Source organism: Hippocampus comes, unplaced genomic scaffold (assembly GCF_001891065.2).
Source record: "Hippocampus comes isolate QL1 unplaced genomic scaffold, H_comes_QL1_v1.1 scaffold2, whole genome shotgun sequence".
NCBI classification, from domain to species: Eukaryota; Metazoa; Chordata; class Actinopteri; order Syngnathiformes; family Syngnathidae; genus Hippocampus; species Hippocampus comes.
The window spans coordinates 2,051,540-2,077,938 of record NW_017805139.1 but is presented as its reverse complement, the minus strand read 5'-3'; the positions used below and the strand labels follow the sequence as shown (position 1 = coordinate 2,077,938).

At 41.6% G+C, this 26,399-nt stretch overlaps 3 protein-coding genes across 7 annotated transcripts; 1 reads left to right on the top strand and 2 right to left on the bottom strand.

Annotated features, from left to right (window-relative positions):
• Positions 1-228: 228 nt before the first annotated feature.
• Positions 229-3,889, bottom strand: hp (haptoglobin). Its single transcript, XM_019867215.1, has 4 exons — positions 3,756-3,889; positions 3,474-3,562; positions 2,045-2,328; positions 229-925 (listed from the first exon to the last, which is right to left on the bottom strand). The coding sequence occupies exons 1-4, from the start codon at positions 3,812-3,814 to the stop codon at positions 371-373; spliced, it is 987 nt and encodes a 328-aa protein (XP_019722774.1). The 5' UTR covers positions 3,815-3,889; the 3' UTR covers positions 229-370.
• Positions 3,890-4,868: 979 nt separating this feature from the next.
• On the top strand, positions 4,869-23,268 carry pkd1l3 (polycystic kidney disease 1-like 3). 4 transcript variants are annotated; one of them, XM_019867523.1, is made up of 23 exons: positions 4,872-5,941; positions 7,778-7,891; positions 8,017-8,042; positions 8,120-8,141; positions 8,233-8,294; positions 8,389-8,451; positions 8,718-8,876; positions 8,987-9,099; positions 9,173-9,296; positions 9,378-9,500; positions 10,567-10,786; positions 10,979-11,160; positions 11,445-11,675; positions 11,833-11,934; positions 12,874-13,052; positions 14,664-14,810; positions 14,897-15,099; positions 19,332-19,519; positions 19,722-19,854; positions 19,946-20,141; positions 20,252-20,468; positions 22,082-22,166; positions 23,171-23,268. In XM_019867523.1, the coding sequence occupies exons 1-23, from the start codon at positions 5,617-5,619 to the stop codon at positions 23,212-23,214; spliced, it is 3,258 nt and encodes a 1,085-aa protein (XP_019723082.1). In that variant the 5' UTR covers positions 4,872-5,616; the 3' UTR covers positions 23,215-23,268. The 4 variants fall into 4 exon arrangements, with proteins under 4 accessions (XP_019723081.1, XP_019723084.1, XP_019723083.1 ...); XM_019867525.1 differs by lacking the exons at positions 22,082-22,166; positions 23,171-23,268 and having other exon boundaries at positions 4,870-5,416; positions 5,859-5,941; positions 20,252-20,721; XM_019867524.1 differs by lacking the exon at positions 23,171-23,268 and having other exon boundaries at positions 4,871-5,941; positions 21,410-22,164.
• A 501-nt stretch (positions 23,269-23,769) lies between these two features.
• LOC109514424 (IST1 homolog) lies at positions 23,770-26,167 on the bottom strand. Of its 2 annotated transcripts, none has more exons than XM_019867526.1 (3): positions 25,883-26,167; positions 25,378-25,417; positions 23,770-25,286 (listed from the first exon to the last, which is right to left on the bottom strand). In XM_019867526.1, the coding sequence occupies exons 1-3, from the start codon at positions 26,003-26,005 to the stop codon at positions 25,126-25,128; spliced, it is 324 nt and encodes a 107-aa protein (XP_019723085.1). In that variant the 5' UTR covers positions 26,006-26,167; the 3' UTR covers positions 23,770-25,125. The 2 variants fall into 2 exon arrangements, with proteins under 2 accessions (XP_019723085.1, XP_019723086.1); XM_019867527.1 differs by having other exon boundaries at positions 25,378-25,384; positions 25,883-26,166.
• Between the last annotated feature and the right edge of the window lie 232 nt (positions 26,168-26,399).

Below are 26,399 nucleotides of genomic sequence, written 5' to 3'. Positions count from 1 at the left end.
CTTGCATCATTGAAGCGTCTCCTTTTCAAACGAGTTCTGAATGTCTTGTAATTTTATCAACTTTCCTAGGCGGTTCAAGCAAGCGTCATGGGATGTTTCTTTTGACTAAGTGAATACAGATGGAAAGTAAAGTACTTCTTGTTCTGTTGTTGGTGGAAAAACATCACAAAGCAATTCTTGTAACCCAAACATTTTTCATTGCTATTGCTGAAAGGGACGACTCCAATTTTGAGAGGGTTGAGTCAACAAAATTGTCATTTATTCGAATTCAGCCTATTCAAGTTATTTCAAAACATCCATGACCATTCAAGAAATAAAGAGAAACGGAGTATTTTTTACTTGCGTCCATTTCCCCGAAATGCTTGGAAATTCATGACTGCCACGAGTACATCTTCGCCATTGCAATCTTGCGCAGAGCAGATGATTCTTGTTTATCCCCCCGAATGACCGAATTTATCCAGGGCATAAATTTGGAAAGTTCCATGTAGACACCATACTTGTACTGTGCACAGGACTTATCATAAGAGAGTATTCCCGCTGCCACAACATCTCCACTTTGAGGATCTTTGACAGCCAGAGCACCCCCTGCGTCACCCATACACACATTTTCTCCATACTTGGTTGGTCCTGTGCACAACATGTTTTCATCCACAGTTGGCGTGTACTGACTATTCTCATATTCAGCTTTACAATCGGCGCGGGGCACGAGAGGGAGCACCAGGTGTTTGAGCGATGCAGCGAATGTCAGGTAAATGCCGTAGCCCCATCCGGTGATCACTCCTGAAGCTCCCGTGATGGCATGGTTGCTCTCCGGCAGAGGGATGGGGATCACCTTCGACCCTATAGCCACGGGATGCTTCAGCTGGATCAATGCCAGATCATTGTCCCAGTCAGACTGGCTTTGGAAATTTGGGTGGAGAATAACCTGCACAAGAAAACGATACGAGTTAGCTGGTTAAAGGATGACCATCCGAGTCTGCTGTCTCCGAAACGACTAACCTTGCCTGTCCCTCTGATGAGCACCTTTCTAATCCTATCCAGCCTGATCATTCATGGAGAAAAATTCACCATCTTGATTTCCACCACCTCTACTTGCTGCTGTCTCTTGAGCGTTCTAATCCTTACATCACGGCCAGCCTCATTGCGGTCTTAGGAACTTTCCCCTTCATTCTGGAAGAGACTCCGCCATCACATAACTCGCCTGACACATTCCTCCACTAATTCCAACCTGCTTCGATGCATTTATTTTTTTTACACCTCGCTACCAGACTCACCATTGTTCCGCACTGTTGACCTTTAAGGCTTCTTGAATTCAACTCATGCAGGCAGCCCCCACAAATGTGTTGCAGTTTCACTCCAAGTCGGAGGGTGTCGCTAAGACTGGTATTGGCAAGTCTAGGACATCACAAAGTCCATTTCTCAGGCATCCACCCTATAGCCACCTCTCCCTGATGCTTTCATACCTCCGCAGGTATCAGGACCAACCGCCTTTACATTGTTCATCCTCTTAAGTGCCTTTGTAACTTTTCCCTTACTGATCATTGCCACTTCCTGGTCCACCATAATTGCCTCTTCTATTCTCTCTACTCTTTCATTTTTCTCATTCATCATCTTTTAAAAGTATTCCTTCCATTGAGTGAGCACACAGGTGGCACCGCACAATTCTATTACTAACGTTAATCACCCTATTGTGAAGCAGGGTTTCCAAAAACGATGACACTCTCATTTGTCTCATCATCACATTATATCTAATCACTCTGACAATCTGCATCAATGTAGTCTGCTTCTCTCGATGTTATAAAGCAAAATTATGCAGCGGAGTGTAAACTGAATAGAAATACAAATACAAATTTGTACAACACCATTAAAAATTGAAATTGAGTTTTTCTTTTTTCAGTGGTGATGTAGAAATGTGTCTGTTGAGTTTGCCCCAACTTTTTTGGCGAGCAAATTTAAGAAAGTAAAAAAGTACAAGATACAAATGTACTTCTCTGAAGTAGTTTTGTCTTTAACATCCATTCCACTAAATATTTTTGATGCTCACCCTCTCAACAGCAACCTCCTTGGACGGCGTGGCTTCTGATCGATGTGAAATTCCCAGATACACTTTGGGAATGATGGGATCCTTGCTGCGAGTGTCCTGCCGCGTCTTATTGATAAACAGATTCCTGCCTGCTGTCAAAACCCAGTGGCTGGATATCAGCGCGCCGCCAGCATAGCCTCCGTCCAGCAAACTGTCATTCAGGTAGACCATGGCTTGCCATGGGACATGAGGGGCCAGAGTGCCACCAACCATCCGTCTCGATCGCACGCTCAGAAACTTGGAAGCTGGAAAATAAGCAGGGCAGTACGCAGTTAGGTCTGAAACAATGTGAAAAACATGACAGAAGTATAAATTACAAAAACGTCAACCACGTAGATGTGCAAGATGACAAGTACCGTTTCCTGTACATGCGGACATGTAGGGCCATTTTCTCCAATGTGCATAAGTCAGAAAAGGTGCGCAGCTGGGCCCTTTTTCTGGTTGGCATGCATTCTGTCATCCGCACAAATCTGTCGTTTATGCACACTCAGACCAGGTACGCGGTCCGAGTGGGGCAATCGCTAAAATGTGGGTGTTCCCAACTCGGCCCTGCGTAAATGCTACGCACATTCTCCTGTATCCTCTTTCAAACTCCCGAGGCTGCAGTAAATCCAACACCCTGTTGAGGTGGAATATCATATTGCATATTTTGGAATATCATATTGCTCCAACTAGTGAATGATAAATGAATAGCAAAGCACTAATCGCAAATGGAGAAAATAGTTGAAAATTGATTACAACGTGAGCACTTAAGAGCTACTCTTAACACACATAATTATACTGCAAAAGGTTCACCTTTAGCAACCTTGCAACAACTTTTTCTTGCTCTGGCCTCCTATTGGTGGCCTCCAAAGCGCTTGGACACTATACTTAGCACAGCGCTGCGCGCCACCGATCGACAGCGTATGTGTGCTGCAACGTGCAGCGGAGGCTGGGCAAGGGGTGGGTGCTTGGCACAAGGTCATTGCCATGAAAATCAGGTGTTTGTATTTCATTTGGTTGAGTCAACATGTGTTTACCGAGATCCGTCTACATGTGACTGCTACACAGACTTAGGCTGCTGCTGCGAGTGCAAATGGAAAACATTGCAATGTTTGTATGACTGTTGCTAGAGCAATTCAAGAAAAAGGATGTTTTTCATGACTATCTCTTCATACGGCTTAATATTTTTGCTATCCTATTTTGTGGCTTAGTCATGTTGCTTTCCAAAGGATACATCCTAATCATTTTGTCAATGACTTGAACAGGACGTTTTGGAGAGCAAAAGTAAATGTTCGTTTCCAGATTCAAGATGTGTCGATTTCGCACTGGCATATTTATTTATTTTTTTAATAAAATGTGTGTGTGTGTGTGTGTGTGTGTGTGTGTGTGTGTGTGCGTGATGTGTTACCTGACAACGACGGTTTTATCCTTTCCTCGGTGTGCGTCACATCGACCAGGTAAATACACATAGAAGAGAGGAGCGCAGCCAGAGAAAACCTTCAAACAATCACATCGGGAACAAACATTCAATATCCCCTAAAGCTAAAACAAGAGAATCATTCAAGAGTTTAAAAATAAGTGTTCATTGCTACGAAACAAATTGATTCTTTTCATTAGCGGATTGATCTCAATGTAAATCAGAAAGGGTGTTCAAGTGAATTGATATTCAGGTGAATGCATTTTAGCTTACCGCATTTTGTTGCAAATATTTCTGTTTCTCGTCTGATGTCTACAGTCACTTGTTTTCATTTGTGTGACGAGGGGCACGGCTTTATAGCATGCAGATGCCACACACTCGGACAACGTCAGCCATTTCTGGCACTCAACTATGACACTTTGATTCCCGACATCATAAGTAAATAGTTGCGAAATCGCTCATTGCATCAGGAGACAGGCCGTCGTATGGCCTTTGGGGACAGAACGTTTGACTTCAATCAATGACATTTCTATTTACACCGTATGTCCTCTTGCAACTATGTTCTCAAACCATGACAGGAAACCATTTCACAAGTGAATGTTTTTTGTAGACATGCTGTCGAAGCTCTCCAAAGCCCCAACTTTTCAAGTTGATGAAATTCAAAAAAACAACAAATCATCAGCAACCTCAAAATTCTTGATACGGATTTATACTCAGTGTGCATCTCCCATAAAAAAATTTGGTTGAATCAAAACCAATTTTCCGATTGAAATCATTTTTCATTGCACCCCAATGGATAGTTTTATGGACTGAAGGGTTAACATTTTCCAAATTGATGGAAAGGCTAAAGCGTTGGAAAACAAAGGATCTGCTCGTGATTCCCAACATGCAAGCTCATCTGTGAACCTCACAGGTAACACAACGGCTTGGGCTCGTATGTCTTCTTCTGAATGGTTCAATCATCCTTTTTTGCTGAGCACATCGACTGCACTCGGAGCGGCGGTTTTATACTTTTTGTTGTTGCATTTTTTTTTTTCCGTGACGAGAATAGTTATAAATGTATTCCTGAGATTTAAAAAATATTTTTTCTTCTTTGTTGTTTAGTTTCTCCCTTTTCACTGTTAGATACAAAATATATACATATGGTCACAAAATAATTGAGGACAGAGAAGCACTGATATGGCTCTATGGATCCTATAGCTGCTCGTGGTATTTAGGTCGCTCCTTCACACCAACTAGTGATGCTGACCTGGTTGCCAGGTTGGCAGGAAAGAAGTAAAGACCCTCTTTTTTTTTTCTTTCTTTGAAGGTAATACTGTGAATATTCATCTACATTTGATCAGTTTGTTATTTTGCCATTTTGACGTGACAACTAGCCAAAGTGTCAACATTATCTTTGAGCACGCTGTCATCAAGGAAGTTGGGCAACATGTCCACTCTCTCGAGCAGTGTCATGCTATGATGTCATTTTGTGGGCACTCCATAATGAGCCAAAGTTACAAAGTTACGCAACTTTGCCCGGAAATTCCAAATGAAGCCTGGTGATACGACAACGTTGCACCTGTTAGCCACATTAGCGTGTTGGCAGAGTATTCGTTTCTTCTTGGGATACTTGTGACACCTAGTCATTCTTTAAATCAAATGTTTCTGGAAATATTTGTCCATCTTTGCGACGCTACGTTTTAGCCACAGTTAATCACTGATGTTTATAGGTAGGCCAAAGTAATGATTGAGAACATCTGCGAGGTAGAGTCACATGGAAATGTAAAACGTCCCGCTGTACTGTGTATCATTCCTCATGGAATGGCTCTTCCCCAATTAAATTGCTTGGTGAGATCCTAGCTTCTCAGTCCATTAGGGTTGGCCAAAGACATTGGATAAAAGCTGATCAATGCCATCTATCCATCCATCAATCTGCTTATCCTGCTCGGAGTGTAAGTAAACTTTCATTTTGCATCTTGTTTGGGTGTTTGCAGTGATTTTCCTAAAGTATTGACAACACCTGCAGCATTTTCCTGGAGAAAGCGCTCTGCTTTACATGTGTCGACAGAAGTAACCCTGACCAGTTGCTGTTGCAGCCTTTCTTCCTGCACGACTGTGTGCCCGAGTTAACTAACATCTAAACAGAGCAAACATGTTCATTCAACTTGCTGTCTTTTCGTGGGTTGCTTCTGGATATTTATCCGAACCAACGGAACTCTGTCAACCTGATGGAAGACCCCCACCCTGTCAACATGTTTTCCAAAATATTTGTTATGAGATTTGGGCAGAATCTAAATCCTGGACACAAGCAAGGAGCAGCTGCGCACAACGAGGAGGACACCTCCTGGGAGAGTTTAATGATGCCATCAAAATGATTCTGAATGACTTCACCAGACAGAGAAGCATCGGTAACCTCACCTGGTGGCTGGGGCAGAGAGATCGTGAGGACAACCTGGAAGCCCTGTTGGGTGATTACGGTACATTTTTGTTCTTTTGTCAGTCAATGAAATTTGCACAAGAATTTCAACATCCATTCCTCCTTTTATTTTCTCCCTAAATGTGCAAAGGCAATCACTCGGTGTATTGTTTCAGAAATGCAACAGTGCCATCCTTTTTGTCTTTGTGATTCAGTCAAAACACACACAAAGGAAACTTAGGAGCATCAACATGATAGCGGTTCATTTCGGATACACAAGAATAAGACTTTAATGGATTTTAGGATGAGGATTGATAAAACTAAAAATAAATAAATAACGTGATTACATTGTTAAAAACTTAAAGTACAACCGAACTCAGTTTTGCCCTAGGCTGCCTTTTTAAAAACATACGCTGTCGTGCATGCATGCTACCATATTTTTTAAGCTAGCGTACGTTTTACCATGCCTGCGTCCAATCATACAAGGTGTTTTGTGTGTCCAATACAGAAATAGCACCCGTAACTGACATTCTACGCCAGGGGGGTCAAACTCATTTCACATTGTGGGCCACATATGGCCTCGGTAGATGTCAAGTGGGCCGGACTGTTAAAATTATACCATACTCTGTTATAAATAACCGAAATAATATGTCTCTCCTTTGTTTTGGTCTAAAGAAGCACAAGAACATTAGGAAAATGTTGAAATTTATTGAACATATCTTTTACAAAACATTTCATGAAGAACCTTACATTTCCTTTGACAAATGTGCAATTTACTTTTATCATTCACATATATGCATTGCAACTGATCCCACTGATTGTACAAAGGCACATAACTTAAAGAAGTATTGGTATTGAAAAATATAGCATTACACTTTGAGATTAAACGAGATTTATAAAGAAAGGAATTTTTAAACCATTTACACATGTGCATATAAAATCTAAATTTAATCCCTGCCAACACCTTACAAATTAATGAGAGTGCTATTAAATGTGTAAAGAATAAAGTATTCACATGTCCTTCATAGTGTCGGTTGTGTTGGGTCTGTCTCGATGACAGACTGAGACTGCTGTTGTCTTCTTCTCTGATCAAAACAATGTGTCCCCTAGCAGATACTCCATGGATTGCACCTTATTAAAACTATTCATTCTGTGTCTTTTATGCATTTTTTTTTACTTTTAAATTATCCTGTGGGCCTGGTTGAACCTCCTTGGGGGCCGGCTCCGGCCTGCGGGCCGTATGTTTGACACCACTGCTCTACGCCTTTTAATGCATCGTGAAAATACGGTCCACTGAACTCATAGAAAGATTTCTCTGTCCTAGCTCACAAATCGACAGACTAGTTGAGCAACTATATATTTCAACTATAAATATATGAGAGTTTGTTGAGTCGTCTTCTAAAGCTCGAAAGGAGACTGAATCGAGATGCGATTGCTCAGGAGACAAAGACGAGTCACGGGAACGATACAACTTAGTCTCAGGTTGGCATCTCCCAAATCTTGTTGTTGAAAAGCAGAAATACTGTAGATGAGACACGTTTGAGATCTCAGCCATGTTTCTATTAGCATTTGTTTAACTCTGGGTTATCTTATAAGTGGACGCTATGAAGGCAGTCTGCAAATACGTTTGGGAGAAAGTAAAAAAAAAAATATGGTGTGCAATACTGTAAAGTTGTGAAAGCTTTTTCTCTTGCAATTTAGATGGAATGGAACTGTAATTAATGTCATCAGTACCATCTCTCTCTGAAATACTAAAAAGTGTCAATGGTTACTTTGTTACGAATGTTAGTCAAAGCCTTTGCACAGTAATCTGTTTCCCCAACAATTACAGTAATGACCTGCCTGCTTGTGTACTTGCAAAAATGTATGTGTGCATCTCTATGAACACATCCCACAGAAAATGTCGTTGCTTCCAAAGACGCGACCAGCTGCACGTACATGAAGCAGAATCCGTTTCAGCTTGTTGTGTCATCCGACTGCAACCAGAAACGTGGCTTCCTCTGCACCCACAGTAGGTGTCACGAAACCTTGAGCAACTCCCCTTTTGATTCTGCATATAGACGTCACCTACTTGTGTGAACCTCCAAATCCCAACACTTATTGTCTTTTTTTTTTTTTTTTTAATCATCTGGAAAGGTTTGCAGCCATCACAAAACACACAGGTGAGCCACACATTTTTCTGACAAAAGGAAGCCAAGTCAGAATTTTAATAATGTGGTGCTTTTGCTCGTGGTTACAGGAAAATTTGGCATCCGGATCACGTAAGTGAGACTACTCCAAAAGTCAAGATTGAAAAGCAGAATTCAAACTGTTTATTTCTGTTGGCTGACACTGTCAACTGTACCCTCTCAGGGTTCAAAAGGAGTGAACACCCGATGGCTCCCCATATATATAACATTGTAAACCTTCTTTTGGTATGTTTTTTTTTTCCCCCCATTCAGTGAATTTGACTAAATAGAAAGTTGTCTAGAGCACATTGGACTCACATTTCTGGTCTATCTGCCAAAGGAAGCTGACAATGAACTCATGCGAATGGAAATGGAGGCAGGAGAGCCAACGGATGAAAGTAGGGTGGGTTACTCCATGTACTGTATGCTGTGATGAACAGATGGTGCTTGGCTCTTGGAAACCTTCTCCAAAAACAGTACCGGTACTATAAAGATTGTGAGACACATATTACTGTCTACACATATTTCTATGATTGAATCACTACTCTGTATCAAATACAAAGTGAATTGGAAAAGACTTCTTCTGTCAGTAAGAACAATATTGCAATTGTCTACTTGCTACCGCTAATGCTTCGGTAACATCCTAAGCTCTCTTCTCATCCGTTTCAGGATGGATTCATTCGGTATTTGTTGAAAGGCACTCAAAATCTGACACCTGAACTTGCCCTCGAAAACATTGACGTCATAAGTCACATCATTGGCTGTAGCATGAGCATCCTTGACATGTCCATGAACAAATGTGACATCCAGGTGAACCCTAACCCTACTGTAAGTTTACACAGAATACATAGAAGCTTTTGACAAAAAAAAAAAAAAAGTCATAATAATTAACTACTGTTGCTCCTGCAAAATAGTAACGTATCCCTACGTCCCTGCAGTCCCTATTTGAGGATATATTTGAGATTTTCCGGACCATTTCAGTGCTACTGGGTTCAGCGACATCAGAAAGAATCGTCATTAAGCACTCAATGGGCTCCATCTATCTGAGCAGGTTGGTCCTGACTTTCGTCACGGAACTCAGATAAGAGAAACTTGAAAATTGCGATTTCCCTTTTTTCACTCAGTCACAACCCTGAAGACCTCAGCAATGTCATTCTGGGCTCAGTGGAAGATGGTGAGTTCATCATAATGCCCCCATATTCCGTTCTTCAAAGTCACATTGGCCGAGACGAAAAAATCATTGCTCAGGTGTGTACGCGCGCCATTGGCCTGTTTATCCATCTTTGTTGTCGTAAACGGCAATTTTTTAGCAGTTGTTTTGCTTGTCAGATGGCTACATTCTCGGTGAATCCCCATCCAACTGATGACAAGATCTCCGGAACTGTTTGCAGCCTTTTACTGAGTGATGGAGAGTCAGACGTTGAGTTGTCCAACCTCACAGAGATGATCGAGGTACAGCTGCGATAGTTCACAGCACCGGATTATACATGCATCTTTCGATTGGCTTTCGAAAAGGAGTAAAAGGAAAGCGACAAAGATGTGTGATTTATCAAATGAAATGATTGCATTTCATACTGTGTGCTGTTTATTTGAATGTGAATTCAGTGTCAATTTCATCAATGAGTTTCCTGATAGAGAGAGCCATCTTCATACCAAACATCACATCAATTCCCATAAATTAACCAAATTAAGACATCAAGTGGTAGATCATTTGTATTTGGTGATTTTAAAGTAGCTCGCATGTTGTTAAAGTGTGGGCACTGCTGCTTTACAAGAACCAACCGAGGTATCCTTGGTTTAAGCTAGCTGACAACAACAGCATCAGGGTATTCCGTGCTTTCTTGGTTTATGTGTACTTTTAATTGAAAAAGTATTTGGGCCACGACTGATGACGTTTCGGGAGATCACAAGGACAGACAAGCACGCTTATTGAGAAATGGCCAGAGCCTTCTTAGAGGGGCAGATTGGTGAATCTAAAATCTGGTTGGTAAAAAGATGAAACAAAAACTCTCAAAACCTGAATTTCCTGTTCTCTTCTTCCACATTGGCACAGTGTTGAACAATAGTATGCCTCCCCCGAGTGGCGGAAAGTGAATTTACATCTCAAAACAACAATACAGTACTGAGATATAACTGCCCTTTTTATTTTAAACCCACGAAAGAGGAGTTGTGAAGTGTGTGTGCATATGTGTGCATGTGTTGTGTATTTATTGATTTGCTTTGTATTTTACTTTATGCTTAATTATGGATATTCATTTTTTTTATACTAATTGTACTCATTAAGGTCATGGGTCAGCTAGAAACTTACCGACACTGACTTTTGAATGAAAGGAACACAACACCCTAGGATGGTCATGTTAAATTCTCTTTTGATTAAATAGATGGATGGATAAATCAAAAGTACGTGTGCTTCATATGTCAAAGAATCAAACAGTTTTACATAATCCAAAAGAATACAACTGCTATGAAAACACATTCTCCATGGCCGAGGTAATGGTACCAGTTTGTTTCTTCACAGATATTTATGCCTCGCCCAATCGTTTCAACAGTGATTAACCAAACAGTCGAACTTGAAGAAAATGCAAAGGTACTGACAAGAGTCAACGTCTCAGACCCTACGATGTCCGTTTGTATCAGAGTGGAACCCAGTGGGAACGTTTCCTTGATTCTTACACTGTCTGAAGGGTCGCCTCCGAATTCCAGTTACTTTGCCAACATAACCATCCTAAACCAAAAAGGTAACAATTACTTTGGGCAATTTTTGATAAAGAATTCCAATTTGACAACCTTATCGGTTCTTTGGTTCAAAGCAAATTTGCATGTTGCAGTTGCTTATATTTCTCTAAAAAGAGCTGAGCCACGAATTCATTCTTTCTTTCATGCACTTTCATATTTTTTTTTCTTTCTTTTTGTCTCCCTTTTAACCAAAGGAGGCTACCAATGGATCCTAACTCCGGAGATGTTACGGCAGACTCCTGGGGTATGGTACATTAGCAGTGAACTCTTCAACTCCACGTGGGAGCCAGGCATTGCACTGAGCATCACCACTTTTATGACCAAGTGCATGCACTGGAGCATCGACCAACAAACATGGAGCACAGATGGCTGTCAGGTGAGTTTTAGCAGGTAAATCCTTCCAAAATAAACATTCCCTACACAGATCCAATAAAGAGGAGCATTCAAATGATCAAATGTTTTTTTTTTCTGGAGGCAGCTAAGCTCATTTTGTTTGAGTGTTTCTTGTTTTTTGCTGTCTTCCTTGGTCAGAAAGTTTGTTTTTCTTCAATATCACATGGCACATTGTTGTCATTTAGGTGGAGGTGGGGGGATGAGGGTCACAAGTCAGAATTTCACACGGCTGCTTAAAATTTCACACTATGTTGTTTTTACCTCCAGGTTGGGAAGCAAAGTACTCCCGGACAAACTCATTGTCTCTGCAACCACCTCACTCTTTTTGGGGGTTCCTTCTTTGTGATGCCGAACTATGTGGACTTAACACGCACGGCGGAGTTGTTTGGCACTGTCTCTCAAAACTACGTGGTGCTCTCACTGCTTTGTGCTTTTTTTGGCCTCTACCTGGTCACTCTCTTGTGGGCGTGCTATGCTGACCGCAGATCACGCTCCAGAGTGAGTTCATTAAACACACATGCACATAAAAAAATCTGTTTTTGTTAGTCACTGAAGACAGTAAGCTCGTCAATTACTGTATTATAACCTGTCATGTCTCTTCGCTAACCCCTTTTTCCAACACATTCAAATGCTCATGGCAATAATCAAATGTCAGAGGAAGATGACTCTGCTGGAGGACAACCACCCGTGTGCGCAGTACAACTACTTGATCGGTGTCCAAACAGGACAGCGCAAGAATGCGGGGAGGACTGCCAATGTAAGTCTTGATAAATGACACACAAAGAGGTGTGTCCTTCAATGAATGGTGAATCAAAATGGAATACAGTTACATCTTTGGAAAGTGGCTAAGACCTTCTGATTTTGTCTTTATACACCAACACAATGGATTAGAAATTAAACAATAAGAGTTTAGGTGAGCAAATTTACTATTGAAGACCTTCAAAAAAATCAGAGAATATAAGTTGGTTCACCTCACAAAACAATTTTAGCTTGACTACTGTTAAAACTTGTCATCTTTCGTGGATGTTGAAATCTGATTTAATGATCTTAGGTTGACAAAAATGATTACACGATATCGAGCAAACAAAAGGGCACAAAAGGAAAATGATCTTGTGTATTTGGTAGTTTCTCCAACAAAGTAACTTTTACGGCAGCCGTTTCAAAATCAACACTTTCCCAGTGACACCAAAATACTCTGATATATCTTGTATTATCCATCCATCCATCAATGCATCCATCTATTTTCTAATCCGCTTTATCCTCACAAGGGTCGCAGGGGTGCTGGAGCCTACCCCAGCTGTCTTCGGGCAGTAGGCGGGGCACACCACGAACTGGTTGCCAGCCAATCGCAGGGCACACAGAGACAAAACAACCATCCGCGCTCTCACTCACACAATTTAGAGTGTTCAATCAGCCTGCCATGCATGTTTTTGGAATGTGGGAGGAAACCAGAGTACCCGGAGAAAACCCACACGGGCCCGTGGGGAATGTGCAAACTCCACACAGGGAGGCCAGAGCTGGAATTGAACTCAGTAACTCTGCACTGTGAGGTCGACAGGCTAACCACTGGGCCACCGGGCCGTCCATCTTGTAATATAGCATATAAAAACTAATAAAAACTTGATGGTTGTGAAACATCGTTGACATTGTAGTGTCAAGCATGCTAAGTTTCTGAAGATGAATTGTCTCTCTCTAGGTTACAGTGACAATGACTGGCTCAGAGGGACAAAGTGATGCACACCATCTCGCGGATCCTGACAAGCCCGTGTTTGAGAGGGGAGCTGTCGACATGTTTCTCTTGGCCACACCCTTCCCACTGGGCCAAGTGCGAAACATTAGGCTGCAGCACGACAACTCTGGAGGTCACCCATCATGGTACGTCAGAAATCCAGAGCCCAATTTTAGTACCCAGCACAAGTCTGGCGCATTTGTGCACATGGGAGGACTTTTCTTTCTTTTGGTATTTTCGCAGACGAGCGCAATTAGAAAGGGATGTTTTCGCCATTGAGGGCGTGAACACAGAGGACTTGCTTCCCAGACAATGAAAGCTGCTGCTCTCATTGCCTTTAAACTCAGCGCAGAAGCAGCGCACGGTCCATATGGTAGAAGCAGAAATTTAAATCATGAAAATAAAAGAGGATGAGCAGGCTACAGTAGTGCAGACAGAGAGTGCCAGAGTGGGCAAGTGTTGCAACAGCGGTAAAGGAGAGGGTGTTAAACCCCTTCACCAGTAAAGGTGTTGAAACTCCACCATCCCCCACAGGTGTGATGTCTATGGCTGGAGCATAGGACTCTAACTCTTCAGATCTTACAAGATCAATAACATCAATGGTGGGCCGTGCATTTGGTATTTGGGCTAGAGCTAAGATCGGTCCTAAAAAATCGAGCCCGACCCGAACCGGCCCAAGGGTATTTAAGCCCGACCCGGCCCAAGCCCGATCACTTAACTTGATTTGCAGGCCCGAGCCCAAAGCAAACCCGACATTTCATATTTTATTTGTGAGGACTCGGGAGGAGGAGGGGTGATTTCTGATAACAAAGCCCGTCTTTTGGAACGAAATCTAAGTTAATCAAGACTGTATCAACATTTACATCTTTTATATTTCTGTTTCTGAAGAGGTTACATTAATCGACAATTTTCCATCATGGACGGATTTTTTTTAAGATTGGACGGGGAAAATTTAAGGCCGTCCGTCATTTTGATGGGTTGAAAATTGGGCCATAAACCACCGCAGCAGTACGTCCTTAAGAATCTTGCGCGGGTCTTTAAGAGAGAGAAGCAGAGAGACAAAGACGAACAATGACGGGTGGATACTCGACAGAGACTGGAAGGAGTTCTTTGAATTGTCATTGCAAGAGTTTAGTACAGTACGTGTTGTGATGAGCAGACTTCTGTTTTTTCCGAACCACGGTCTCTCGTGTCCAAAACTATTCACGGCCTCGAAACAAACAAAAAAAAAAAGTCAGCGAGAGAGAAGCCCAACCCGACCCGAACCCGAAGCAATGATTGACATTTTAAGGCCCGACCCGACCCGAATTTCTTGTCGGGTCGGGCTCGGGCTCGGGCGGCACGATCTTACCTCTAATTTGGGCCTTCACTGAGTCGGCACTTATCTTAGTCCACTTACTGTATAACGTGATCATTCACATTGCAATTATAGAAACCATCAATACTGTACAAAAACACAACAGTATGCAACCACTGTACATCTGGAGTATTTCAGAATCAATATTTGTCTACTAACATGTCATAAACAGAAGATTCATAGAAAATCCATCACACTCACCACTGAGGATTAATAAATGCATTCATGTGCGCAGACAATCTAATAAAGCAAATCTTTTAAAGAATTTAGGATGTGAATGTTGGTCAGTGCTTCTGTTTGTGTTGAGGCCAGCAGAGAAGGCATTGCTGGCCCTGACACTTCACCACTGGATGGCATATACACACTGATGAGTGATTTAATGAATTGCTCTCGTGTTAAGGTATGTAAACAAGGTGACCATACAGGATCTCCAAACTCAACATGTTTGGCACTTCTTTTGTGACTGTTGGATAAGCAGTGACCATGGCGATGGTATGACGAAGAAAATGTTCAATGCTGCAAAGAGCGATGAGGTATCCTGCTTCAGGTAAGGCATGCTATGCTGTCTTGAAAGCATGTGAGCATGTCATGCAAAACTCTGAGTCATTACATACTTTGCCTCTTTATTATCAGGAATATTTTCCAGAGCCGAACATCGACAGGTTTTAGGGATGAACACATTTGGATGTCCATTGTGGATCCGCCATGGCGGAGCCCTTTTACTCGGGTTCAGAGGGTTTCTTGCTGTATGAGCCTGCTCCTGTGCACCATGGCCATCAATATTGCCTTTTGGAACGTTCCAGAGAATGAGGATTCTCCAGTAGTCTTCTCCATTGGTAGATCAGTTTTTGAATCATTACTGTGCTTGGATTATGCCCATTTGTTCAGCATGTGAGTGTCAATGGTTCATAATATAGAATAGAGCCATCTATATTTATCATGCATACACACGTACATGAAATATGACCTTTACATTTGGCCCACTACAGTGGTGGACACATTTAGGATGAAAGCAAAATCATACTATGGCAATTTATTTGTGGTGTTGATATTGTCAAGCATCGGAATAATCTGATTCTGTGTAAACAACTTCTGGGTTAAATGTAAAGCTTCGTCATTAAAACTGTTCCGGTCCAGCTGTTCTGCTGGATCTCCGAGTAAAAGAGTCAGTCCTATGGTTGTGACTGGCTCTTCCCCTAACTCAGCTCCGATAAACTCAACTCAACTTTGACCTCAAGCTTTTGCCTTATGTCAATTTTAAAGCACTATTGATTTATGGTGAGCTAAAAAGGAGATTTAAAAAAAAATATCGACACTCCCAAGACTGATCAAAATGCCTGGTTTCTGTGATTAAAAAAAACTAAACTTGAAACCATGTGTTGCAGCTCCGAAGCAAACAGAGCTGTCGTGGTGGTTTTCAGAACATTTACTTTATTAATTAGTTTCACACTGAAGCGAATACAGACACTTCGATGTTGGACTACGTGCCTTCTCAACTGCCGTCCAACTCGAGAGACGTTCAAAGACCGCCTCAGAAAAAACATAAATTAACGATTACCTAAAAGACACTCAGGAAAGCAAAAATAATGCAACAAAACAGAAAATCAAGTGAACAACATGAACAGTCTCCTACACATGAAACTTTAAATCATTTAAAGCTTTGTCCATCAGCATGGGCGTCATTAGGCCTATTTTAGGGAGGCTTCAGCCTCCCTAAAAATGTCTTTAGCCCCCCTAAATAATTTCATTGCATTATTTAAAAAAAAGTATTATTTATTTTTCCTGTACGTTTACTAATATAGTGCATCAAATTCAATGTAATGTGGCCATTTTAAAATATATATTTTAAATTATATTTCGATAACCTGCCATTATTGTAATGTTAAATCTCCCAGGTTTCCTGAACGCAGCATTTGACGTGTCTGTCACCATCGCCACATCAAAAAGTTCATTGCCGAAAGTCAGGTTGAGTCGACAGCATCGATATTCGACAGTTTTTTAGAAAGGTAAAGTATTCAATGCATCCATGCTGGTAAAACTAGTGACTATAGTCCGCTAAAATATCTCCAGTAACAGCAGAAACTGCACTGTAACAAGTGTTCACTTTTGGATAAATTAAGGTGGTGCTTAATAAAAATTAAGCAATATTTTATTATTAAATACATAAATAATCATTACACCAACTCTTTGAGGCAACACCTATTGAAATTTTGGCCTATATAAAATAAATAAATAAGTATAAAATAAATAAATTTATTTATTTGATAGGAATCAGGCTAAAGACGCACAGAGAGTGAGGGGGGGCTCTGCTGGACAGGTGAGTCTATCAGAAATCAAGGCTAATTTTACTTGCAAGGCTGTTCCCAAAATGCAATCGGAGCTTACAGTAAGTATTGAGCAGCAAACTTGTGTTTTTCCAAAGTGATGAAGCTTTTGCATCTCATTGTACTAACTTAAATTGCATATCACGGCAGGCATCTCAAAATACATAGTCTTCTGGGGGCTAAGCATATATTAATACATTTTGGTAGAGAGGAATATAGGCCTACTGTCATATAGGTTATGTTATTGGGCATCCTTCTAATTCCCTTGAACAACCAAGATTGAACTTTTGAACTCTTTATAATTTCTATTATCTAGTCCAGTTAAAGTCCAGGGGAGGAAGCCCCATCATAGTAAAGAGGATACTAATGTGATGTGTGTAGTTCTTCATAGCCTCTTCATTTTGCTCTCAAAGTGCACGGAATTGATGGATTTTTAACAGAATGTAGAAAAAAACTTCCCGGGGGGGGGGTATGCCCCTGGACCCCCCTAAAGGGGCTGTGTTCCCATTGGGGCTAAGCCCCCCTTGTTCTTGAAACCTAGTGACGCCCCTGTCCATCAGTAATGTGACCTCTAAGTTGTACAGCTAAAATATCTTACAGAGAGAAAGTCTAAATAACCAACTGAGATCGTGTTGCACACATGTGCTTATCCTCTTAGAACTGGGAATGTGGCTGCGATCAGATTTAACCAATCACAATCCAGATGACAGCAATCCCGATATATTTTTATATTTACTTTATTTCTTGTGAGCTAGGGTGTAAAGGCAACAGTCTTTTTTTTCCAACGAAAAAAAAATACTTCAAATCACACAAATGCATGTAGGAAAAGATACGGTCAGATGAAAACAATGTCGAAGTCCATCCTTCCATCCATTTTCAACACCGCTTCTCCTGAACAGGGTAGCAGGAGCATATCCCAGCTGTGTTTGGGCAGAAGGCAAACTACACCCTGAACTGGTTGCCAGTCAGTCACAGGGCATACATAGAGACACACGACCATTCACACCCACACCCACACCGTCACTGAAGTGAATCCCATGCTGCGTGCACAAAAGTCATGCAAGTGAATGTTACTGCTTGATACTGAACACAGCCACATCTGAAATTATAAGGTGTACACATGTGTGTGACCACAAATCAATTATTTCTTTGAACTTTATCTCGAAAATATTTCTTTTTTTTCCCAATTGAGTTAAACATGTTATAGGTCACAATGATGAAAAAATGGTTTGGAAAGCATTTGTCAATGTGTCATTTGTGAGTTCACAGAAACGTGGCAGTTGAGCACAGGTGTAGACTTTTAACATCCATTCTCCCATGCTGTTAACAGATGTCCAGTAGTGCAGGCTGATATCACGCATGACAAACCACAGCTAAAGTGGTGCATATCACCAGCAGAGGGCGCAAGAGATGACTGAAACTGAAAGTGACACGTGATTGAGCTGAACATTGGCATTTATATAATAGGTGGTCTGTATGTAAAAAAAAAATGATGCCATCACTAAAATTCACTCCCCTGAAAAACGCCGAAATTGGAGAAGATTACTTCATTGACATAGCAGACTATATCTTGAAACAGGAAGCACTGGAAACATTTTAATGACATTAATACACGTTTGTGTTGATATGCTGAGGTGAGAGGAAAGCATAAATATGACAAGATCGATCATAAACTTCAGTGGATTGTTTGTGCTGAAGTGTAGGCTTTTTAAAAATATATAATATTCATAGACTTTTCCATATGCATTTTAGTCATGTTCCTCCGTCATTTGTGTTCAATGCAGAAATATAAGTCAAATGTTTATTTGCAGCCTATCCCAGCTGATTTGGGTGAGAGGCGGGCTCTACACCCTTGACTGGTTAACAACCAAATAGGCAGTTTGTATGTTTGATTAATTGAAGACTCAAAATTGCCAATAATTGTGAATGTGAGGATGAATGGTTGTTTGCATGCAGTAAATCGTTGGCCACATAGCATAATTGCCCGAATCACTTTTGGGCCAAATTTTGGTATCTGCATAACTTTAGACTCTTTCCACTGCTGCATCATCGTGCCTTTCTTACGATTTCCTTCCCCAATAAAATACAATCTGCCAAAGTCATCTCCTTGACTTCGGCAGTTTTGAGTCTACAAACAAAATGCGCAATAAACGAATAAGATCGTGATGAGTGCTTTTGTGCTTGTTAAGACCCTCAAAATTAGTGTGTTCTTTGTAGCAAACGGCGGGTTCTCACAGCAATTCGATTTTACAAAAAAAAAATCATCATCAACATTCTTTCTAGAAAACAAGAGGTTAACAGCTAGAAGAAAAACATCAAAGATCAAAACACGTATTTCCTTTAGCCAGTAGATGATGCTACCACGACAATGAAAAATACATTTGTTAATGTTTTTTTCTGGCCTTGACAATCATCAAATGTGTGAAATTTTGAAACGATAGGATCATCTGGGTCAAATTACAGCAGATTTTAATGGTCGGACATTCAGCGACGCTAAAGTTTTGTAAGGCTCGAGAGGCAGGCAGCCATTAGCCTCCTTCAGCTAACAGGCTAACGCCACTGCAGCTGCCAGCTGTGATAGGCCAGCTCACCCATGATCCTGAACACGATATGGATGGGTGGTTTCAATAAAAGTGAGTTGTGATGGATGACCATGGGGAAACTATGGGGTCCATGGCACCCCTTGAATTACTTACTCACTGACAGATCAATTCTACGATATTCTGTCAATGATCCCTGCCCAGGTTCGCTGCAAATTACGTGGCAGGACATCATGGTGGGCGTCGAGAGTGGTCTTCTCATGTTCCCAATCAACATCCTCATTATCACCATATTCCGAAGCATCAAACCACGCATTGTTTCAAAGTCTCCAAAAAACAGCTCGGAGGACAAAGTGAGACCCCGGTTGGTTACCATAACAACCATTCTAAAGGTGGGTTTAAAAATAGGTACGCTTTGTTTTACGTTACATGGCTTCATTACTGATCTTGTAAAATCACTCTGCCAGTCCTGCTGTGAAAAAGGAGCCCTGTATATCCGCTACTCTCAACTGGGTCATGTGTCGTCATTGTTTTAGTCAGCCGAATATGCATTGATGTTCTCTAATGTTGCTATTTGTTGTTACTCCTTCCCAGGAAACCGAGGAGGTCCTTTCTCTGCTGAGCAGAAGTCTACGGAACAAAATGGCACAAATATACAGATTGGAGTCCATCCCTGATCTCTTTGCAGCCTTGAACAGAGTGCATGAATTAATTCATCTTATGCAAGGTACTCCCAATTTTCATGCAAAAAAAAAAAAAAAACAAGACACATACGTAGAGATGCTCTGAAATTCTTCTTCGGGTCTTTGTCCGTCAAGGGGAAATTGAGAGCGACCTGCATTGGGTCTACTGCAGCAAGTTCCTCCTCGCCGCTCTTTGTCGCCTGCGTTTGTGTCTAGAAACGTTGGACGGAAAGAACTTCCCGAGTCCACAGGATTACGCACAAGCACTAGACATCACCAATCTGCTGGTTCGCAAGGCCGATATGGTTTTCAGCAGTCACTTAGCCTGCTGGTAGGCGCTTTGCCCGTCACACTCACACAAATACGAGCATGTTACATTTAGAGTACTGGGTCCATTTGGTGAGAACATGTTGTACTTTTGTTTCCTTGTCTGTGGCCCAGCTCACCTCCCGTGAAAAAGAAGAGTGTGTCATCCGGCTGCTGGTTGCCTTGGTGGTGTGTGTTCATCGGCTGGTTCCTGTTAATTTCCCTCAGCGGCGTGTCCACTTTTTTCACCTTGCTCTATGGATTTTACTATGGCAAGGCAAAGTCCATCAAGTGGATCATGTCTCTGGGCCTCTCTCTCTTCCAGAGCATTGTCATATTACAGCCTCTCAAGGTGGGTCTGGATGAAAGCTGTCCACAAACTCAAACACAGTCATCCCTAGTATGGGTACTTTTTCTAAAGTATTCTCTTCATGCAGTATGTGGTGCCCCACACTTAAAATTGCAGGGCCTCACGCTGATTGTTAGTAATTGTAGTTGGTCCATATTAAATGTTTGCATCACTTTTCCAATATTTTGTTATGTTAAAGCCTTATTCCAAATTTGATTGATTTCATTTTCCATCCATCCATCCATTTTATGATCCGCTTATCCTCACAAGGGTCGCAGGGCATGCTGAAGCCAATCCCAGCCGTCATCGGGCAGTAGGTGGGGAACACCCTGAACTGGTTGCCATCCAATCGCAGGACACACAGAGAAGAACAACCATCTGCGCTCACACTCATACCTCAGGACAATTTAGAATGTTCCATTAACCTTTGGTGCATGTTTTTGGAATGTGGGAGGAAACCGGAGAAAACCCACGCAGGCCCGGGGGGAACATGCAAACTCCACACAGGAAGGCCGTAGCCGGAATCGAACCCTGCACTTCGGCACTGTGAAGCCGACACGCTAACCAGTCGCCCACCGGGCCCGGAGACAGCTTGGTTTGGCTCCAGCACCCTCCGCAAACCTTGTGAGGATAAAGCAAATCGGAAAATGGATGGATGGATGGATGAATGTTTGCCAACATGCCAAACATTAAAAGCAAAGAATTCACATCCTTTGGCATGCAAAGGACTGGAAAAAAATGACACTAGATCACAGATTCAATCAGAAGATGGAGCAGTCAACAACTTGTATGTTTTAACTGCAGTTGACGCGCACCACAGCGAATATGCAATGAAAAAAAGGATTTAAACACCAAATTTTTTTTTGAAAAATGTTTGCACCATCTCCTTCTGCGACATGAATTTTAAAAAAAATGCATACAGTGCCCCCTTTCCCTACTCATAGGCCTAACCATCAACTGTAAGCCCCCCCCCCGCCATAACCGAGATCCTCAACTCATTTTTTAGCATTGGCAAACAGATATGCGACACGAAGAAGGGGTATTGCTGAAGAATTGCCAAATGTGCTTCAACAAAGTCTTGAGCCAAGGTTGCGACTTACGCACATGTAATTTCATAGTTTTTTTAAAGACATTTGTAAACAAAAAAAATATGATTAGATTAGTTGTACAATTTTGAGGGGAATTCTTTTCATTATTCAGTGGCGTGACAAAATGCAAATAATAAAGATTTGTTGTAATAAACTAGAAAAGTTTATTGCAACAAATCTTTTCTGAGGTGCCCATTTGCCAAATGCGTATGCGAATGAGCCTTTTCAAAATTTTCCCCACTTTGACATTAGAGTGAAAACCTCAAAATTGGCTGAGTTTTCACGAGGCTGAAAAAAAGTCCAGTTTAAAGTGAGCTGTCATTTTTGGGGTATTACCTAGATGTAAAATCATTATTGCTGTTGTTACTGCTATTCTGTCCGTTCATTTCTCCTACTGCTGTCTCCTCGTCTGTCTGTCTGTCTGACTGACTGACTGATCTACTGCAGCTGTTGTCGTGCCATAAATGCTTCAAATGTAAAGACATTTTTCGGTTCATGGGACAAGAGGATTTGTCTTTATTTTTAAAGGTGATTGGAGTCGCTGTGTTTTTCGCCCTGTTGCTTAAACCTGTCGCGGTGGAGGAAATTGAAGAAATTGAACAAGTGCTTTCAGGTAAGGGGTCAAAATGATGTCATATAATGCTCTTTGAACCCTTGTTGCCTGTGATGACAATAGGATTTGACCTTCATTCGAGTTTTCCAATCAGCAGCATGCGGGTTCCAAATTAGTCACACTTTGAGTGATTGTCTAAAAAAACATACCGAGGAAATTCAAAGAGGTCGGCACAAAGGTGAGCTTATTTGAACCTTGGCTCAGGCCCGACGGTGTGAAGGTTGCATATTCGCCCCAAAAGGTTTATTTCCAGGATTTTAAACACTCATTTGCGCTCACAATCACACCTAGGGACAATTTAAGGGTGTTTCATTTATCTACGGTGCATGATTTTGGACTGTGGGAGGAAAACAGAGGACCCGGAGAAAACCCACAGAGGTACGAGGAGAACATGCTAACGCCACACAGGATGGCCGGAGCCGGAATCTAACCCTAGGCCTCTGCACTGTTAGGCCGGCGTGCTAACCAGTCGAGCACCGGGCCGCCCTGAAAACCTTTCAACAATACAACAGAAATGCTGAGAAAAAAAAGTCGTACCTGAAAATGCATCTTACGTCCCTAAAACTATAATTTTAATGGGAATATCCTTTGTTTTTGTCAATGATACATTTCAGCGTTCATTTTCGAGATATTTATTTCAGTATGAAAGACATCCGCACAGAAGGAAGATCAAACAGTCGTTGGGAGAATTGCAGTTGACTACTTAGTGATATTGTTTTTTTCTTTGTCTTTCACTGGACAAACTGAAACGAGGACTAAAACAAAATTACAATGAAGCCATTTTGATGGGAAAATAAAAAGTACCGTAATAAAAAATGAAAAGACCTGCTGTACAAACTAATTAAAACCAGCTGTGAAGACAAGCTGTTTTGAGAATGAATTTGGAAAAACAAGCCCTAACGAAACAAAAATATATCCAAAACTATTAGAACCCTAACAGGTACAGAAATTAAGCAAGGTTAAAGTGCTACAAGACTCATGGTTTATCTTTTTCCATTTTCCAGAACAACAATACAAATGCAGGCGTTACTCCAGGGGCGAACGCTGAGGATGCGGGCTCCCTTGCGCCGTCTTTTCCCGAGTCACCCCTTTGACTCCATTGGGGGAAAGAAAAAAAAAAAAATCCAGATTCTATTCTGGTATTTGCTCCTTTATCCTCCCAACTAACTGGCAGCGGTGATTTAAATGATCTTTATCAAATGATTGCTGTTATCTTTAAGTTATTTGCCCTTTCTTTGAAGGTTTTATGTCATGAAGTTGACTAAAATCCATCTGTCCCTTCAAACTATCCTTGAGGCAAGTGTGGCAACACTTTTTTTAAACTTTAAATTCCCTATCAGCATAATTGTTGATTAGTCACGACATTTCTGTTCCAATCTATACTTACAGGTAATAACCCATTAAGTTCCTACTTGTGCAGTGTGAAGATGACTGGAACGTGTAAAATTGTTACGACCTGTACTGTATTTTTATGAGCTGTAAATGGAAATTATGATTTTGTGCAAGAGCATTATTGATTGCAGCTGCTTCGATGTTGTTCCAAATAGGTGACAAACTATCATCAACCTGGTTTCTAAGTGTGGAATTGAATAAACAGCTCTCATTTAAAACAATGTGTGACATTTAATGAAGTGAGTTTTGTTTTTGTTACACATTTAGTCCATGATAATAGGATGGCATTCAGTGTTACACAAAACATTTCAACTAGCTTCACAGACTTTTACTAAATTGCCATTTTATTATATTTGATGGGGAAAACACACATTATTGTCCAACATGGTGAAACGCAAGAGGGCAGTTCTGCAGTGTCATTATCCTAAGTTTTGTCAGAACCTTTCCAGAAACGGCTGAATCATTCCTTTGAGGCAGCTGTCCTTTAGGGCTTAAGCGTTAGGTGTGGTTAGGTTGAAGGACACGAGGTATGTGGACGACAACAGTTCCGATGCTATCAAAGCATCACTTTGAACCAAATAGTTCACGGGCAATGTGACGCCTCTACAAAACAAGACTGAGGAAATGGATCCAGTCTTAAGGGATAGCAAGTGCATGATGCGCGCCCCTTGTACAGACTAGCAAGGCCTCTGGTGAGAGATGCGACAATAAGGCAAATGCAGCAGAGCGCATACAGTGTGAGACACGTGACAACATAGGGAACGATCTAAATCCACAATAGCTCTGTGGGGTGACAATTTACATGTTAAAATTAAATTGCGTGGGGTCGTCTTTTGATACACTACAGATATTTGGTAGACCTGAAGGGGTTATTTTTTTATTTAGATATATATAAACAAACCGCTCCCCAACGACCACACCCAAGTTTCTTCATAAAACATGCAATCACCAGATGAATGTATAAGATACGGACTGCACGGGCGAGGCGGGTAACAGAAAACAGAAGACAGAAGACAAATGGCTTCCATGTGCCCTGAAACCTCTTTAAAATTAACTACAGGAATCGAAACCTCATCCCACAAACCTGTAAACAGGCCGGGCTAGGCAGTCGGACTAGTTTAACGGGTCTGAGATGAGACAGAACAAGTCGATAGGAAAGATTACAGCATCACAGTGCATGCCAACAATGATGGCATGAACAGTTGGTATTAGACAGGCAGCAAACCTGGGAAAAGAGTATTCAATGATGACGCATATCACAGCAATAAACGGAAAATGTGACAATTGTGAGGCCAAGCAAGATGAAGTGAGAATGACTCTATGGAGTTAGCTTCAGAGCATCCCAGTAAGTATAAAGCCCCAGGTGACAGCACTCATAATCAGGGGGAAAAGATAAAAATAAAATCATGACCAATTCTGAGTGAGCAAGCCCACCCTCACTGATGTCGGAAAGAGTAAAATGTTATCTTTTATATATGGATATAAATGCAGAGCCGTGAACATGTTCTACTTTCTGTTCTCACGTGTACCCAGGCAACAACGCCAGCCCGTGGACTTGTTAAGACACCTAAGTCTTCTTCTTCAGCATCTCAAAGCGTCGCGTGAGGTCATCAAAGTCGATGTCTTCCGAAGTGGTGTTATTCCCGCTGAAGGAGGTTGCAGGGAGCGTGTCCGGGACCGAGGGAAGTTCTGGGAGAGCGTTGTTGTCATATAACTGTGACGAGGGACCTGCAGCAGAATAGGAGGGGCGGGAGCTTGAGATGAACCTGTAGTATCAAGGCCGGTACTGTAACCGTATGCAATTGTTGGTCGGACTTACCGATGGCCTGAGAAGGAAGAGAGTGTTTTAGGTCATCAATCTAAAAGAGAATAAGGGTGTTTGTGACAGCATCTCCTCACATCAGAGTCAAGGTTACGTTGTGTTAGTACTTCAAGTAAGAAAAGAAACAAAGGTCAAATGCTTGTGGGGCTCAATGAGGAAACCACCACCTTTTGTGCGCGTCAAGACTTATGAAGCTACATGGGAGTCTCCGCTGCAGCACTCTGCTCAGTCCAATCTAATCACAGGTCAGTTAGTGGGACCACTGAGTTGTTAGTGCTCACAATACGTACAAGCCATTCGTGCTACCTACGTTTGCGCACACAAATTAAAAAAAAAAAAACTTAGCCAACTTAGGGAAAGGGGCAGAAGTGCAGAGGTAAGAGCAGAAGCTAAGTGAACAACTCTTCCCTGAGTGATGCCCTGCCCTGCCCTGTCCGTCTGTCTGTCTGTCCATCTGCGGGAGCAGGGAGGGGTCATGGATGGGAAGAGTTTGGTCACTTACGGACTCGTATGTGGGGGGAGAAGTGGGCAGCTGAGGGGGCTGCCCTCCGCCCACTGGGTGCGGGAAGCTGTTGTAAGATCCAACGGCTGGATTGAACGGTTCCTGGAGGGAAACATGGAACATAATTTCACTGATGAAAACACACTCGCCTTCCGACCACAACACGCCAAGTTGGGGTCAGAATCCCAACCGGCATTATCGTGCCAATTTTCCAGAAGATGATGACAATTTTACGCTAATCTTTTTCAAAAAATGTTTTACATTCATTATGATTTGAGTATTTGGGGGGAAAAAAACTTATAAAAAACAATGATGATTGACTATCAGATATGCAACTACAGTACATTTTTTTCAAACCTCACTATCATTCACAAGTTAATTTCATGTGTAAAAATAGCTTGCAAAGTCCTACTTGTTATCCATGTAAATGCATTGCAATTATTCTTTACATTTCAATCAAAATAATTTCGACATATATGGTGACAATACCTACCTGATTATGATCTCACGAGAGTTA